This window comes from Tympanuchus pallidicinctus, unplaced genomic scaffold (genome assembly GCF_026119805.1).
Source record: "Tympanuchus pallidicinctus isolate F22 unplaced genomic scaffold, pur_lepc_1.0 scaffold11, whole genome shotgun sequence".
NCBI lineage: Eukaryota > Metazoa > Chordata > Aves > Galliformes > Phasianidae > Tympanuchus > Tympanuchus pallidicinctus.
The window spans coordinates 1,887,368-1,906,218 of NW_026294627.1; the positions used below are offsets into that span (position 1 = coordinate 1,887,368).

Genomic DNA, 18,851 nt, shown 5'->3' on the forward strand with positions numbered 1-18,851 from the left:
TCTTTGTGCAGGAACGCTCTCTTAGACTTATCAGTCTGTAATTTCTTTCTCTTTTTTTTTTCTTGAGTCCCACTAAAATCCCAGTTTCCATTGCCAACTCTCATCATTAAACGTACAGCCTATGATTTTGTATCTATCCTGACAATTCAGGACCAAGAAATATTCCTATTATTGCTCTTTAAGGAATCTCAGCTGTGTAAAAAGTGAATGAGTGACTGAGAAGGAATCCTTGTCTGTACGCAAGTCAATGTACAATCATTATCAACTGTCCAGAAAAAAATAACCAGTATACTTATTACAGAGTTGTAATATGCTTTGTATAATCAATTTTCAGATGATTCTAGCAAGTATCTTGCATGCCAAATGTCAACTGCCAAATAATCTGCTTTAAATTTGAGAAAAGCAAAGGACAACATCAGATAACATAATTCCTGTAAGTATGATTGTGGATCCAAACATAATACTGTTTTGATGGGCCTGGGATTGTATTGATGCGTCACTGAGATCCCTGTGGGAAGCAGCATTCCCCAAACACAGTCAAAGTCAACATGACTCACCTGCAGCAAGAATGTCTTGCTTTAATGTGTTTTGCTGCCTCTTGATTAGCCACAAATATTTGGTCCAGCTTAAATAGGTCAAGCTTGAGACTCCATTACATATTAAGTTCTGTTTCATGTTTCAGCACGGGGGCATTTCCCTCTTCTTGCCATTCCCAGACAGTATGATGTTAAAAGAGCTGCCTTATAATGGCTTTATTAGCTGCCATGCTTGGGGAAAAAGTCCTTTGCTAGGGCTCCTTAAGAGGTGAAGGGAGATAGCATGACAAAAGCTGAAGATACAGAGGATCTGTAATGGCAGGCTCTGGAGAAAAGGGGTTAAGATGAGTGGTTTCCCAATTAGCCTTCTTGTGCTAAGCATTGCCCCTGACTTTTTAGCTGAACTGGATTATAAAGGACCTTTTTGTATTTGCTTGTACATCAGCACAAGGGTGCAAAAGGTAAGAGATTTCATTCTCTCTAGAGAGAACTCAAAATGCCCATTTCGTCTGCATACAGGTTCTCATTGGACTTATGTCTCTACCTTTCACTAAAGGACTTTATACTAGGCAATCTACCAAAGAACAGCATATAGAGGGGAAGAGGACTCTATGCCTTGCATGAGAAAGGGAAGCATGCTCAGGAAGCATTTTTCTAGACTGAAAATTCTGTGGTGCTATGGATGTACTGGCAGTGGGCACACACATAATGCTAAAAAAATAATTTAAAAAGGCACCTGATTACTTCTGCAATACATTGTAGAGCAGAACACGCGAGAAATTGAGCTGCACAGCTTGTCTATGATGAGAAAGGCAAGGTGGAATGAAAAAAGATACACAGGCAGGAAAAAGAAGAATCTAGTATTACTATTATGTGAAAAAAATAAAGGGTTTCATGCAGCAAGCTGTATTTCTCTAAGGTTGCTTCTAAAGGCAGGTGAAACTCATCTACTTAATGGAAACATGGAGTCTAAGGTTCAGAGATAGCCTAGTCTTACTTTCTATGTATGACAGTGACATGGTGTTTCTGACAACTAGGGGTTGGAACTGAATGATCTTTAAGGTTGCTTCCAACCCAAAATGTTCTACGAGTCTGTGATCCAAAGACTTTCTCCAATCTCCTTCCATACTGGCTGATACCTCCTAAATGAACACAGCGTACCTTTCAGATAGCTAATAGCCTTGACTTGAAGGTGTTATGAGCTGGAAAACCCACTGTAGGCACAGTCCTATGGATTTCACTGGCAGTAAACACAGTTCTAACTGCTTTGCCGAGCTGGGGCTGATTTATGCAAGTACTTAAGTATTTCACTTAATAATTTTTCCACGATTTGTACCTATTTTACAGAACAATAAAGTCTGTCTCTCTTAGTCTCTTTCGAGGACCCCCTACTGCCCACTCTGGGCACCGGTTCTACGTGTACTAACACACTTGCTCACTCTGTTTTAATCATGCAAGAAGGGTACTACACGTCCTGTGAGTAAATCTGTCTTTCAAATCAAGTCATCAATTCAGTAGAAAGGTCTGGGTTAGAAATGGAAGTTTACAAATCACCTTAGCTGTTATTTTAGCTGTGAGGCACAATAACCTGAATGTTACAAGCAGCTTGGTGAGGAAAAAGGTCTTGGAATGATGCTCAAGTTTGTCTCAAATAACCTCACACTGCCAAAGAAAGTTTGCACTAGATGGATTTATAAAAGTAGTATAAAGAAAGCTTATAAATCATCTGAACACGACCCTGCAGGTTAACAATGGGAAAGCAAGTTCTATTTGCGTGTAGAAATGAACATTTTTCTAAATCCATCCCTGTAACCCCTAAACCTCCATATAAACTCAGAATAATGACTCAATTATGAACCACACTATGAAATCACTAGAAATACAACTGCTTCCTTCTCCCTTCCTGTGGTCTTATAAATGCACTTCACAGAGTATGGAACTGAAGACATTACTGTGGGAAAAGTCTGACACCAAATGTATCCTCTCATCAATGCACAACAGCTTCCCCCTCTGTATTTGTGGAAGTTTTGATCTGTATAGTTTTAGCCCCAGTCAAGGAGGACTTCTTTTTGCTGTATTCCTCAGCTCAGTCAGTTTTACCACATGACAAGCTTCCTAACATGACCTGAATGATTATTGTACAGAAGCTTTTTTTTCACATCCTTTTCAAGAGCTTATTCAGTTTGCCCTATCCTTGGAAGTCACTTTCTTACAATACTTGCAAGCAATTAACCTGGTTTCTTATACACATTACAGTAATTCCTCAGTGAAAATGTTGTTTGTGCAATTTTTCTACTACACTCAGTCTCCTAATAGTTTTTTTTTTTGTGTGTGTGAAAATTCATTCCATTTCACTGCCTAGCCAGAGCTGCCCTGGATTTTTGGCCTAGTTCCACCCCATCTATTTAAGGTAAAGAAGCTGATATTGCTGCAGTCTTTTATTTGTGAGCACAGTATTCACAAGCCAAAAGATTAATGCCCCATAGGCTCTGATTATTTAATGTATTATAGCATTCTTCAGTACGGCATCTAAAAGCTAGCTGCATTTGGAAGTAAAAAAGAAAAGCTCTTGAACACTTTTTCCTTAGCCTCCACTTCAGATACCAGATGCAGATTTTGAGCATGATGCCCATTTAGACAATTCATTTAGGAACAGTCATTTAGGAATTAAGGAATTTCACAATTTGTGACCTTTACACCTATAAAAATCTGCTTTCTTGGTGCTTGTGGTGTCCAATCCTTCTACTCAGTTAACTTCTCATTCACTCGATAAGGGACAGTGCTTACAATGTTTTAATACAAACCTCATGGGACACTCATCCTGCTCCAGTTGAGTTTAGAAAATCACAGCACTTAAACCTTGAGGGGAAAAGAGATCTAAAGATCTGGTTTCTTGTTGTTTACAGCAACCTAAAGAATATTTAGCTATCTCCTAAAAATCAAAACAGAACCTTTGTTGACTCTGAGGATTCATCAAAAACCAACACCAGAACAAGCAGTCATATGCAGACCATCAATTACATGCATAGCAGTATAACATACTATAGCAAGCCTACGTGGCTTTAATGGGGTTATTTATTATATTGCTCTGTGCTCAGCTATAGAAGCAGAATTATTTATGTAGTTGAGCTACGGCATTTCTGCCTCCAGGCGTGCCCTACATGAGCTTCACAGGAACGCGTCTGTAGCGTTATTTCTGCAGGCCCGAGTCTGAGTATTGTACAAAGTTTAAATAACCCCCAAAACAACCCCAGTCATCGCTGACGTTACCGATGGAGCAGTCGTGGCCAGTCCAGTTAGGATCACAGCTGCAGAGGCCGGTATCGGGGAGGAAGGTCCCATGACCAGAGCACTGGTCCAGACACGTGGCTCTTGGGGTCTCACAGTTGGTTCCTCCCCAGCCAACAGAACAGTGGCACTCTCCACGCACGCACACTCCTCGTCCCGAGCAGGTAGGATCCATGCAATCCACTATGGGCAAGAAAAAAAAAAAGGAAAGCAGACAAAAGGAGTAAATTCCAGAAAAAGAAACGACCTGCTTGCAATCTACAGAAGCTTGTTTCTACAGTTATCTCAAGGCTCCAAGCAGAAAGCAAAGCCACGCTGTGCACAAAACAGATGCTTCAAGGAGATACTATCCCCAAACTGGAAGAAGACCTAAATGCCCCATCTCTGTAAATGTTCAAGGCCAGGCTGGTTGGGGCTCTGAGCACCTGGTGGAGCTATGGGTGCCCCTGTTCATTGCAGGGGATTTAGCTCAGATGGCCTTTAAGAGTTCCTTCCAACTCAAACGATGATTCTATGATTCTAAAACACATGAAAAACAGACAAAAATATACGATGAAATGCATTCTTTCATTCAGGTCGACAGTAATAAATGACCTTCCAAGTAAGAACAGGCTAATATCAATTAAGATTAGAATAATACTCTTATACACATATTGCATCTCCACTTACTCTATTAGAGTATGTTAAATTACACTTACTAATGAATTCAAAGCTGAGCTCTATTTTTTTGAGTGAATTTTACAGAAGGACTCAGCAGAAGTTTATGCCCTGATTCAGCAAAACATATGCTTAAATTGAAGAATATGCTGAGATCTATGCAGGTTTTATAGACAGTTACATTCATTTAAGGTTAAACATATCCTCTCTTTTTTTGGAGTAAGAAATAAAATAAAAATATTTTCTATTGTGCATTGGTATTCTTCTATTTCTGTTTTTGCTCAGTGAGTGCATTTTTTAATGGCTTCTGTTTTTAAAGAAGAGGTGTTTTAAAAAGGAATCATAGAATCACAGAATCACAGAGTCATAGAATCATTGAATGGCCTGGCTTGAAAAGGATCACAGTGATCATCGAGCTTCAACCCCCTGCTACGTGCAGGGTCACCAACCACCAGACCAGGCTGCCCAGAGCCACATCCAGCCTGGCCTTGAATGCCTCCAGGGATGGGGCATCCACAGCCTCCTTGGGCAACCTGTTCCAGTGCCTCACCACCCTTTGTGAAAAACTTCCTCCTGAAGGAAGATTCCTCCCAAAGGAGATTGGAGAGAATTCAGTTGGGTACAAGGTACAGCAGCATGGTCCTTATGTCCTGAGTTATGTGCTTTGTAGGCAACTGTCAGCTCCTCTACCCACGGAACAATTTCACCAGCAAGAGCAAAACATGCAACACATCAGACACCCTCCTAAAAAAGAACTGGAGGAGTTGATCACCTGTTTATATATAAAAGCATGTAGGACAACCTAGAGCAATTCTTGCCATCATTGGCAGTACCCTGGGGATCGGTGACAAGTGTCAGTCTGGCTTGGAGCAGGAGGAAAGCTGCTGGCTCAAATGCAGAAGAGCAGAACCCAGCCTCTGCACATACAGCAGGTTTACAGCTTCTATTTTTCCTGCAAGAGCTAATAAGAATCCTAGTGACCTGCTTAAGATCCAGAAACCTTAAAAAGAAACACAACAGCTGCTCTGATAATTCTCTGGATTCGCAAAACCTCCTTGCTCTGACAAGTAATGGCTCAGCAATTACTATCCCAAGGCATGCGAGAGCATTTTGAGTTCCCTTTGATTCCTGGAGCCCTGATCATAGCTGGAACAATTCTTGAAAACGGTAAGAGGCTGGAAAGGATGAGTCTATAAATCTCCTTCAGTGCTAGCGAGCTGGGAGCTAGGTGCCAATTTTAGCATGAGACCCTTGGAGCCCTGGCCCCGTTCTTTCTCAGCAGTAATAAGCAGGATAAGGACTAAGAAAGGAACTAGCAGCCTCGTAGGCTCTCAGCAGATGGTTTGAACATAGGGAACAAAGATCACAGGCTAACTGACAAGAGGCTACCTCCAGGCAATTCATCATCCCCTCGGAAGGTCAATTGGGAAAAAGGTGAGTTTTACAGAGGGCTCCATCACGGGAGTCAGACAATCCACCAGCCCGGCTCCAGCACAGCCGATTATAGGAGGGGAATGTGCATGTCAGAACCCCCATTTATCATAATCCCAAGGCCATTTTTCATGTTGAAATGAGCCCTTTCAGAAAATGTCACACACAATGGCTACTTTAATCTCAGTCTCACTAGCTGTATCTCTTTAGGCTTTCTGCACTAGCACAAGGGCCCTGGGACAGGATTAGGGGCTTCTGCTTTCTTCTTCATCAATTGCTTAGTGGCTTTGGAGTACAATGTTATATTTTTAGGGAGTTCTGCTTGACAAATTTAGCTGCTCAGGAGAGAAGCCCCTGAGAGAAGCGGAGATGAGGGCAGGAGGGCAGAGCTGACAAAATCTCCTATACTTTAAAAAACAAAAGTTTTACATATATCTGTGTTGCTGCTTGGAAAATGTCCCAAATGGTCTCATTTCTGGTTAGAAAATGCCCCATTTATAGTTCAACCTTGTGCAGAACCTTTGCCAAGAAGATAAATCATGCAGCAGGCAAGGCTAGAGTCTCTTCTACACTTTTCCCCAATATGCTTCATGCTTCATTGGTCACACGAGTTATTAGGGTTTTTTTTTGCAGTACCCAAAGAGTAACTTCTCATTTTTCACTGATTAAATTTGCTCCCCTCCCTTAACATCTTGCTGGCTTAGCCCATGCCTTATAAAATATTGGCCAATAAACTGGAGAAGGAGAAAAGAAAAACTCCTGTAAGATTGTTGGCCGGTGTTTTATAAACACTGCTGAACTTCTGTGGGGGGAAAAGAAAAGAAAGAAGAAATGCTGGAATGAAAACCCATTCTAAATACTGAGTAAGGAGTGAAGCTGCAACGCAATCGATGCCAGATGGTGGCTTTTAGAAGAGAAATTAAAAAGTAAAAACAATTTAAAAAATGGAATAAATCAACTTTTGGATAGATTTAAATAAATATAAATTTGTATATATAAATGTATGTATGCTGTGAAGAGTTCTGCATGGTGTATTACTGAGTTACCACCCCTCCTCACTACACAATATCACTTAGACCTGGAATATGAGAAACAAATGCAAAGTTAGAGAAATCCCAAACAGCTCACAAGGAAAATCATGTTTCCTATGCTCTTTTTCAGGTTGTTACCTAGTGGGACTGATGCTGTCACCTACTACAGTGACAGCATGGAACAGCGGAGCACTATCTGACTTTTCTGCTTGAACACGACCAGGGAAAAGAGGCTCCTGTTAAAAAAAGGACAAACCTTACTGTGTGATTTACACACATGCAACATGACTTGCTGAAGGCAAAATGAGTAGCTGTTCATTTCTGTCTATTCAGTAAAGATATGATCTTGTAAATAATGAGATCTGTGGAGATGTTTTAAAGGCACTTCAGTAGACACCATCTTCAGGGTTTGCATGCCCCATGACTTCACTGATTTGTGCCTTCTTAATCCACAGTGCAGCTTTCTCAGGAGGTGGCTTACAGTTACTGAGCTGATACTGTCTTCATTTCTAACACTATGTGTGTATTTCTAACACAGAAGCCATGGTACATCAAAAACATCCCACTCCAACACACAAAATGCATCAAAAGAATTAGATGCCATTCCAATGTCTGAATCCAGCTCAGCCTATTTCCATTGTCTGTAAAATAAAAGCCATTTCAGAGAAATCTTTATCTTACATGCATGGGGACAACTATAAATTAATTCAAGATCTAATGATTCTTACACATGTATCAAGCTGATGTCTCAACTCTAGCAGGCGACGCAGAAGCCTTCTAGCTGCATTTATAGAAGCATAATTTAAACATAATTACCTTTCAGGTCCTCTGTATAGAATTCTGAGAACATTTTTCTAAAGCACCGAAGAGTATTCTGTAAATCAGACACCTTCGCATGCATTCTTGTAACTGTCCAAATGCTTTGTACACTTACAAAACTGTCCACTTTTTCAGTTAGCAATAAGAAGCAAGTCACAGACTGGGGAAGATAAAGGTTTATGGTGGCAGGTTGCTCAAATTCCTATTCGTGCTCAAACAGATGAAAGATAAGAGCTAAAAGGCATTGCATTTCTGAGTCACAAATCTAAATGTAAATGAAAAATGTTTGGAGGTTAATGTAAGAAAAAAAATATGTACATAAAGCTATGAAAGAGCTATTAAAATCATATCTGATTTTGAAGCAGAATTTAATTCGAGTACTGAGTATTTTTAAGCTTTTAAAGAACCGAATACTTTCATATGCCACCATTTTGTACATGCAAGCAACTGAAATCACTTGGCATAGCACAACAGAGAAGAAAGCACTGTAAAAGTAATTACATGTTCAGATGTGTAAATGGAAATGATGCTTTAATAAGAACATTTGAACGTATGATTAGGTGTTCTGGTCTTTCAACTAGATTTGTCTGTCTGAAGCTTTTGATGGCTTTTCATTGAATTATTGAACAAATATGATATCTAACGACAAGTTATTTCAACATATCATTTTTATGTTGCATCCATCTATTGTATCCCTAAGGTGCCTATTACTGTTCTGCTTAAGTGCCAGACCCATTGTGAATTGCCTCCATCCATATAATTACGTAATGACAATCGAAGCAAAGGCTAATTGAATGCATCTTGCAAATACCTTCCTCACAGCTCTCGCCCTTGTACCCTGGGTTGCAGATGCAGGTCCCCATGATGCACGTCCCATGGTTACTGCAGGTGACATCGATGCACTGGTTGGTCGGGACGTCACATTCTGCTCCTTTCCAGCCACTGTGGCACAAGCACCTCCCTTTCATGTACTGCCCATTCCCACTGCACAGCACTGGACAGGATGCTGGGGAAGGATGATAGAAATCACATTAAAAACAACTGTACACAATTCTCACTTCAAAAAAGAGCACAGGAGTCCAGCATGGGATTTATATTCTTTGTACAGACTCTTTCAGTGGGGTATGTTGTTCTTTTCTTTGCCAAAACCAATTATTTTACAGGGAAGACATCCAGCTGTCAACTGCATTCTCTTATGAATGTTTAAAACAAACAGTGCTCTTGAGTTAGAGCACCTCTTTGCTTTGTGTCTACAATACTTGTTTCACTAACTAACCTCAGACCTTTCTTGCATTCTGACTTCCCTATGCACTGGTGTCTCCTTTGGCAGCACCACTGACCTTAAATTGCTTATCGCTGTTCCTGACTTGCTGCCAGCCTTCATATTTGCCTCGACACAGCCTCTGCTGCAGATCTTAGCTGTACACCAATCACCCCCCTGCTCTGCTGTTGTAATTCTCAGCTTTACAGTTTTCACTTTCTTTGCTCAGACTCCAGAATGCCACGTTGATACCATTTCCCCGATTTAGCTCAAGTCATACCATCAGCTGCAACTCCAGCCCATGTTTATGACCTCTGCTGGACTCCATTCATCATCTCACACAATGCCTCTTGGCTTTCCAAGCTTTCTGTAACAAAAGTTTTTAAATATAAACTCTGATATTGAGAGGGAACCTCCTGGGCTCCAGCCAGTGATGCTCATGGGGAGAAAAGGAAGACAACAAGCTCAAGCTGTGGCATGGTGGATTCCAGAATTTTAACTGCATAACCTGAGTTAACTTTGAAAAAAGTCAGGCAGAAGAGGGTGGGATGAACTGCAAGATTTAGAGCTGGCTCCCCGTGAAAGAAGGCATCAGGGACCAACCCCAGCCTCCACAGCCTCTGCTTTGGTAACTGCTATTCTCCAGGCTTCCTTCGGCTCCTCTCTGAAGATCTTTGCTCCCTTTTCCTTTCTCTGCAGTTGCCACCTTTGCCTTGTCTTGTCCTCTGTTCTGATTTGTCCATGGAAGCCCTCAGAAGCAACACCTTCCTGTCCACTGTCTCTTGTAATTCTGTTCTCAACAATTGCTTTCAGTGAAACTCACCTGAAAGGACATACTCAATTCAGATTTCTCTCCTTCACTGTTGCACATCATCCTCTTGTGAGAGCAGCAGGGCTTCTCATCTGCCCCTCACGAAAGCAATCAATGAACATTTTTATGCAGGATGAATGTGAGAGGAATAGTCCCATCTACAGCTTAATTCCTCTTTGTTGGGCATGTGATGAATTCAACATGCTACTTTTGCTTTGCTCCTGGCTCTGAGTATGTGCAGAAAGAGCTGTGACCATAGTTAAGGGAAACACTCCTCTCTTCCCTTACTACCTCTTCACATAGCAGCTGTGTAATGCCCATCCATGTTGTTTTCATTTATCATTATAGACAAGTCTGAGTCTTACAGAATTACAGTGCACTCTGTACAATACAAAGCATTATCAGCTCTGACTGTTAAACTGGTTTGAAACGCAGAGAATTATAACAAAAGAAATGTAGAAGAGAAAGGAATTTGACAACTGTTATTACCAAGGAGCGCTCTGTTCAGTTTAAAGCAAGCACACTGCAGTGGTGTGCATCACTTGCAAGGAGAATACAAGGCAATATAATATACAGTATAAGAAATAAGTTGTTTAAGATACACTGTGTTATAGATATGCTTCACAGCAAACTCACTCAGTAATTTCACTTTTCAGCTAGGCTGATGGAATTTTTTCCCCCTCCTATCTCAAATTTCAAATGCTCAGTAATGGAGCCTGCTCTTTCAAGGCACTGGAGGAGGATCTTTAGCAGCTCTTTGCCACGAGAAGAAAGAATATAATTGCCTTTAACCCGTGAAAAGGACTCACATACAGCTGATCACTCAGTACCAGATCAAATAAATTGCTGGCCATCTTTAATGAGACTGGAGAATACCTTCAGCATAAGCTGGAAAGTGCTGTGCCAATGTTAAGGCAATGGGAAGAACAAGAGCTCCTTTGTAGCATGCCATAATGAATAAAGACAAAGAAGGTTTCTGGATTTCTTTCCACTGCTACTTGCATAATTCTTTTCCACGCATAAAAATATATAATTAAATTGATAGCTCTGATTCCATTCCAACAAATTTCTAAGATGCCAAATCACAGTAATTCTCTAGTGTGGAAGCAACAGCCCAAATGCACACCACTTCAGCATCACAGAGCAAGATTATTCATTTATTTGTTTTACTTTGCAGACAGCGTTAAAAACACCTTCTTTATGTTCAAGGAGGCCTTCAAAAGGCCCATGAAAACATCACTGGTGATTTGCTCTCATTTATGTTGTTTAAAATAATTAGTTAAAGATACAGTTGTTTTCCAATTACGTAATTGGTTAATAATGTAATTATACATATTTCTGTTTCAAAGTTTCACACTGATTTGGGAGGTGAATTGCAAGGTTGAATGGGAACAAAGGAGACCAAGAAATCTGTGACCTAGAAATCCTGGCTTGGGCAGAGAACTTAAGAATTATTGTTCTATCCAGAAACTGACACACAGCTGCAGACAAATCCTGTAGCAGTCTTGCATATGCTGCAGTTGCTGTCCTTGAAGGGATGTTTAGGTCAAAAGAAGCATTTTCTATTCCCTTGAAAACCAAAAGTTATCCAATGTTGGGAGCCTCGTATATTAAGTTCATGGCAAGCTCTCATTGAAAAAGCCTTGAGGGTGGGAATGCACATGCAAATTCCATTTTGACTCTCCAAGTATTTGTCTGTCTTCATAAAGGTAGACATAAAGGTAACCTGTGATAGGAGCCCAGCTCAATCAGGCGTGTTCATATCAGCCAGAGTAAGCAACCATGTGAAATGGGAGATGCTCATGTGGCCACTTGGAGTCCTGGAAAGGAGGAAAGCTCCCCTGATTCTGACTAAACATTCACATATTCTGCCTGACAATGAAGGAGCTTTTCATCCTGCCCTGACTCTGCAGGGAGCCTTCAGGGAACAAACCCCGAACTTCTGCCCCTAGCTGAAGTCAGGAGGCGTGAGAGATGGCAAAACTCCTTTTGTCTCCAGATGCATGGACTTACAAAGGAGCTCGGAAATGCAAACCAAGCCCAACCTGAGTCAGCAAGAAGTCTGACACCAGAGCTCTTGGGGATGCAGGCAGCCACATCCATCTTACTGGGCTGCGACCTCCAACACTCCACCGGGTTCAGCCGGGGCCCAGCCTGCGGGGCTGCATTAAGCCTTATCTCCTGGCTGGGCTGCAGGGATGTGGCTCCCAGCCTCACACAGGCACAGCAGACCTCAGTGGGAGTGGGAGCGGACGCGGGGTTGGGCAGAGTTTAGATTTCTCTCTTGGGAAGGAGCCCAGCCTGCTTCCCAGACAAAGCAATGGGCTGGGGTGAAGGCCTGACCTGCTGCCTTAGCACAGCTCCTTGTGTGGGCATTGACTTTTTGCAATATCCCCCATACACTGAATTATAAATCTGCACTGTGTCTGTTCAACTCTTCCAGCCCCCAAAAAAAGACCTTGAAAAGACTGAAGCACAGCATTCTGGTATTTTCCACGTGTGACATTTAGATTTCTCTGTAACATGTTCTTACTGAAAGTGATTCAGTTTGTTTTTTAAATGTTTAACTAACCTAAAAATTTCAGGTCAAGTGAAAATCCTTCCATAACGATTTATTAAAAAATACTTTTCACTTGAGAAGAAAAATGTATTGTACTGTTTGCTGGGTAAGCCTCCTTCCCAAGGCATCCCAGTATTTCCACTTTTGACTAACACACCCAGCCCTGCTTCCCACTGCTCTGCTTCCTCCCTTGCTCCCTGCAGCCATCAGACATAGCTGAGGCTATCCTGCAAGCACTGCAACAATGAAAAATGTACTGACCTAGTCTACAATCAGTGTCTTAAAACAAAGTATGAAAATGGTGCACCGTAGAGTGATGGAGAAGTCTGCCAAATAAGCAGCAACACCACATTTTTAAGTCATGTTTTCTAAAGTAATTCCCAAAGGGAAAATTCCTCTTGTGACATTTTGCCTGTCCATGCACAGACAGGGGGTCACGTTGTTGCTAAGGCCACAGCAATCACAACAAGTAACAAAAAAAATCACAGATCTGACCTGGCTCCTGCAGCAGCCCCAGGCTTGGTAATGTGCAATTGGCAAAGTGCACAGGCATGAAGGTAACTTGGACAAAGAAAAAAACAACAGAAGGAGAGGAGTGAAGAGTTAATCAAGGAAATTCCTACCTCTACCACAGTCAGGGCCCAGAAAGCCGAGAAAGCAATGGCAAGTCCCAGACACGCAGTCTCCATTCCCGTAGCAATTACTGGGACAATTATCCACTGATTCTGAAAAGAAACAAAAGTTAGATTAGGCAAGAAAACACCACTGAGTTTGGGAAGGTTCTGGATGACAGGACAGCTGAAACCTGTAAACAACCATTGCAGCTGGGAATAGAAGCATCAGCCTTGAGCTCCTGTAATGGGAGCTCATCCATTCATAGCAATGGATGGTTCAACATCTCACATCAGTGCATAGGGACTGCAAACTGCGACCGAAACCACAGCCACTCAGCACCCACCAAGTTTTTTCGTCACTCAGGACCTGAGAACTTTTCACCCTGATTATTTTTCTGACCATTTTCCCTTGCTGAATGTACTGGAGAGAAACAACAGACACAGTTCTCCCTGCAGAACATGCATTTTTGGTCTGATATTGTTGAGTGGAGCAAGTGAAATGAGGCATTTATTTGCACCCAACACAGATGATTTATGATAGACATATTCCCCTATGAAGTTCACTGGTGGCAGCCACTTGGTTCATCCTGTCTGCTTGCTGTTGATGGATTATTTCTACAGTATTATACAAACAGACTGAAGTGCTGGGGCTAACATTCTATCTCAGTGGAACATGAATGGTATTGCTTCACTCTTTCTTCTGTTTCTAGTTAGCATGTTAAATTCCCTGACTTCAGAAAAACAGTGGCTATTCATCTTCCACGGAAAGTTAACAGGTAAGCAAAATGATATCTAGCACTTTTATTTTATTGTGAGGACAGTTTAGGGCTAAATTTATATTTGGGCTAAAACTTATCTTTCTTTAAAGAAAAACAAAGACATCTTTTGGTAAACATCACTTTTCAAAAAGAATGAAAATCATTTTCTTGACTAAACTGTAAGCAAGCACTGAGTAAATGCGATAGGGCCTTGGAAAGGTGATGGAACGCTGTAGTTCATTCCATACTATTATTTCACATTTTCTCTGGGGGAGATGCATATCTGATTAAAACTGGATTCAGTTATACAGGAGGGACAGCAGCGGTGCATCTATCATGGAGCAGGGTGGAAATCTTGGCTATGTGAGTAATGACTGCAGTTTCCTAGTGTACTTCATGAGGTTTTGTGGTAGCAAAGATATTTGTGAACTTCCTTTGGGTGTAAGTGAAAAGAAACAGCTGCAATAGAGATGTGCAGATTAGTTTCTAATTGGGAATGAAAGGAGGGTTGTTTCTGAACGGGTGTTCTCTGAACAACACGGCTTTCTGAGGGACATTTTAAAGGACGTACTATAATTCAATCATTCACAAAAGGCAACAGCAGGCTTAAATAATGAAAACTGCTTCAAGCACTTGTGCTTTAAGTCTTGGCAGAAGACTTTGCACAAGCAGACACCTCCAAGCAGCAAGGCAGGCTTGAGAAAGTGCCACCAGTTTTCTAGCACTTTGGTTAAGCACATATTTGCTGTGTACAGAAACACAATCCCAGCATGTACCAACATGTTGGGATTGATCTGCCACCTTTATCCCAGTCGCAGAGCAGCTGCTGCATTTCTTACAGTAAACAAATAGCAGCTCCAAACCTGTGCGTTTTTACAGATAGTCAAAGGATAGATAGTCAAGTGCACCATCTCTCACTTAGCAGCAGGTATAGACACAAATTAAAAGATAACATAAGCCTGTACATGTATGATCTTCAGAACTTTGTGATGCTTTAATTTCACTGCTGAAAACTAAATGTGATTTTGCTTTAGGCCTTTTTTCTTTTTATAGCCTTTTTGTCTGTTTCTCAAGAACTGTATCCAGAAATGTAGAAAGCAAAATTACTTACTGATGCACACACACGTTTATACAAGTAGGGAACATACAGACTGTGAGCACTGCAGAGCAACACAATGAGATGGGCAAGCAGATTTAATAGCTGTGGCTGAAAGACCTGATTGTTTTCTCCCACCATGTGAACTGTTTTTTCCTGCCTGAAAACTGGGAACATGAGCAGGACTGTGTTATTCTGCATTTGTGCAGCACTTAGCTGGGGAAACCTCACCATCACGCTGTCATTCTGGGCTGCCGACTGCAAGCTGTAGGAACAGCGCAGTGAGGTTACATATGCCTGACCTCTGAAGTCAGTGGGGATACCTGTGTCAGTGCTTGATGCAGGACAGACTCCCCGTGTCATGACAACACCTATGGTATATTGAAAACTCCAGTTTTTTTCAAGCTCTTGCTTTAAAGGATTAAACTGAGACCTTGAAAAGAAGCGAAGTATCTACAAAACTTTCTTGGTGTATGTAAGTAAAATAATAATATTTATGCAAAATAATATAAAAAAAACAAAGAAACATCTGAAAAGTAAAGCAGCATCTAACATGGTAGCTGTTCCATTGGCTGAAGAGTAATCTTTGTCACTGGAAATAATACTTTCCATTTTATTGCATTTCCATTGTGGTTCAGCTAATGTACTTGATGAACTTGTGATGCCTACAGTAGGACATGACTGGAAAGACTCAGAATACCAAGCATATGTCTACTGTAGGGTAAATCCAACAACCCATTCAACAGAGTAGCTATGTATAATGGGATCTTAAAGCTCAGAGTTATCAAAGAGATGTTGTCTATTTAGCTAACTATATTTTCCTGACTCTTAGGGTGAATCCATTAGATGAACTGCACTCCGGTTGTGGCCCTCTCCTTCCGTGACAAGTTCAGACCTAGATTTTGTTATCACAGACATCAAGATTTGGTCAGATCCCATCCACAGAGACCAACACTAATGCTTTACAAAAGTTATTCACAAACATTTAGTGGTTCATCTACAGCTCTGGCATTTAACTTTGAAAGACCGCGTGCTATGCGCACATATCACCTCTCACTGACTCCTCAACCCTCGATTTCCCAGGCTGTTCTCTGCAAGTATGCCCTAATTGCACCATGCCATACTGTGACCCACCGAAAAGGAATAAAGACAGGTGAAAGAAACCCACTTTAACTTCTTCACTGAAGCACCCTGGTAACTTTTAATCATGCCTTGACCACCGTACACTATTAATTGTAGAATCATAGAATCATAAAGGTTGGAAAAGATCCCGAAGATCATCAAGTCCAACTGTCAACTCATCATGATATGACAGAGAGGCTCTTAAAAACCCTTCCTCCTACTTCTCCACTGTCTCCAAGCATTTTGGTAGCATTTCCAGTAAACTCTAATTTTGCGTACACCCACTTTGCCCTGGAATAACCTGACTGATAGGGACAAAATGAACTAAAGAGGAAAAGAAATTCTCCCCATCCCATGGCTGGAGCACTTTCTTAGCGGCTAAGAATACTAGCTTGCCTGGTATGACTCAGGGCAATTAAGGTCATTGTACACTCTCAGAAGTTCTTCACTTCTGAGAATAAACTGAAAAAAGCGATGAAGATGCATGCAGTATATTCTTGTACCAAAGCTGATACAGCACCTTGTAAGGTATTGCCAGAAATGAAGTGTTAAATGAATGTGCCTTTTTTTCACTGACTGCAGAACAAATGAGAGCAAACATGGCTTATGAGCAATAAGTCTGTAAAATCCTGAGCATGCTTCTATTTATATTCTTAGATATGATCACACGTTGGAGTTTCTTTTCACTTTGAACACTGCAGGCATTAGTAAATCATGGCCACTAAAGATCTGATAAAAACCTCTGTCTTCAGACCAAGACTGAATTTAGTCTTAGATGGAGAGCTGCCTTGCTTTTCTGGCCCTTCTGATGTGTACATACACATAAACACATGCACATACACTGTTCCAATACCTCACTTTCAATTTAAATGGGATGTTATAGGTGATTTAGCAATAAGTCTAGTGAACTGAGTTGGGGGAACCCTAGAAAGCATAAAAAGGCAGATGGACAAAGTTAGGTATTTGGTGCAGATGCAAGGATTTAGCTAAGATGTTATTTAATGGGGCATAGATGATAGATGAGATGAAACTTAAATTCCAGGGAGCCCTAAGTTACAGGCACAAAGCTACTATCTGGAAGAATGTCTTCTAAGTACAAGCACAGTTAGCGTAACTACTAATGAATATCAGTGAAAAACTACCAATCATTAATTAAGCCCAGTAATGGCCAACCTCTAGTTTCCATTCTACATCTTACTCTGTAAGCTTTTACAAGTAATTATCTTGATATTTTCCAATCCATACAAAACTCCATGTGGCATTTTACAAATGGCACCATGGGAATTGCTTCAGAGAATCATGAAAATGATTTGTTTTGTTTTTAAGAGTTAAAGTTCACTGTGAGACCATGACAATCCTTTCTTAGAAGGAGATATATGTTCCCTGTTTTCAGTCTGACTCCCACAGCTTTCTCTTGGGTTCCAAATCTCTGAAATAATCTGATTGTCACCAGCTGGGAAGGGCAAAGTTTATAAATTGGAAGGTCAAACACACATGATGTTTTCATATGATTGTGCTATAATGTCCAAATAGAAGTTTGAAAATGCAGCTTCCTTGCCATCTTCCAACAACAAACAGCAGGAGGAGCAAACCTCCTGGAAGCAAACAACTCACGCCGGGGATAAATGAGCAAAACTCAAGGCGGTGTGGCTTCAGATGGAGACTGCAGAAGCTTGCGTATGGAAGTAATTGTCCTGCCAGCTTCTAAATCTAATTAGCAACTGAAAAAACAAGTCATATCCTGAATAAATATTGTAAACATGCAGATCTCTGCTGAGAGAAGGAGTGAGTAACATAATGAGACATGCTACTTGCAGACTCACACTGTCTCGTTCTGGAGAACAGTCTTGTCTGAGGTACACAAGTATCCCTTACCCCTGTCCAGCCTACCTCACTTCAGAGAAGTAAGATGTAGAAAAGTGTTGCCAAGTTAATAGAAATGAGAGATGGAAGGCGTGACAGCAGACAGGGGGGGCACTGTCCTCCTCTGCTCTGCCCTTGTTAGGCCCCATTTGGAGTAATACATCCCCTGGCAGGGGCTCCAAGCACAAGAAGAATGGGGTGCTGTTGGAATGGGTCCAGAAGAGGCCTCAGAGATGCTCAGAGAGCTGGAGCACCTCTCATATTAAGAAAGGTTGAGGGAAATGGGCTTGTTTACCTTGGGGAAGAGGAGGCTCCAGGGAGACCTCATGGCGGCACTCCAGTACTAGAAGGTTGCTTATAAACAAGAGGGGGAGTGATTTTTTACATGGTCTGATAGTGACAGGACAAGGGGGAATGGGTTTAAACCAGAAGAGGGGAAATTTAGGTTAGATGTTAGGTAGAAATTCTTTACTCAAAGGATGGTGAGGCCCTGGCACTGCTGCCCAGAGAGCTGTGGGTGCCCCATCCCTGGAGGTGCCCAAGACCAGGCTGGATGGGGCCCCGGGCAGCCTGAGCTGGTAGGGGGCAACCAGTCCATGGCAGGGACTGGAACTGGGTTGGTTTTAAGGTCCCTTTCAACCTAAGGTATTCTATGAGTCTGTGATTCAATGGTTTGGTAAGTGTGAAACAGATTTCTCCAAGCAAAAAATCCTTCTGAAGTACTCTTCAAGGAGCTTCAGTTATCAAAGAGGAAACCAGATCATTGTCTGGAGCAAACCAGCATGTATCACACTATCTTACAGCTGCTGACGACTCTTTGGGATATTTGCTGCTTTCTCTGGGGATATTTTTTTGGGATGAGTAATCTCACAGCTGGTAGATCTTAAGGTAAACTTGGCTGAAATATTTACCTCATTGCTTGCTACCCCAGTACAGTCACCACTTACCCTCTGAGAAGCTATAAACTGGCACGATGCTGCCCATACCCACAATTAGATTTCACA

At 41.5% G+C, this 18,851-nt stretch overlaps 1 protein-coding gene across 6 annotated transcripts in view; it reads right to left on the reverse strand.

The window, feature by feature from the left end:
* TENM4 (teneurin transmembrane protein 4) overlaps nucleotides 1–18,851 on the reverse strand; it is an 810,928-nt gene that overhangs the window by 137,674 nt on the left and 654,403 nt on the right. For all 6 annotated transcript variants that reach the window (XM_052669278.1, XM_052669305.1, XM_052669320.1 and 3 more), the window contains 3 exons: nucleotides 13,018–13,119; nucleotides 8,574–8,768; nucleotides 3,807–4,007 (listed from right to left, as the gene is read on the reverse strand). In XM_052669278.1, the coding sequence (XP_052525238.1) occupies nucleotides 3,807–4,007; nucleotides 8,574–8,768; nucleotides 13,018–13,119 (498 nt within the window). The remainder of the gene's footprint in view (nucleotides 1–3,806; nucleotides 4,008–8,573; nucleotides 8,769–13,017; nucleotides 13,120–18,851) is intronic.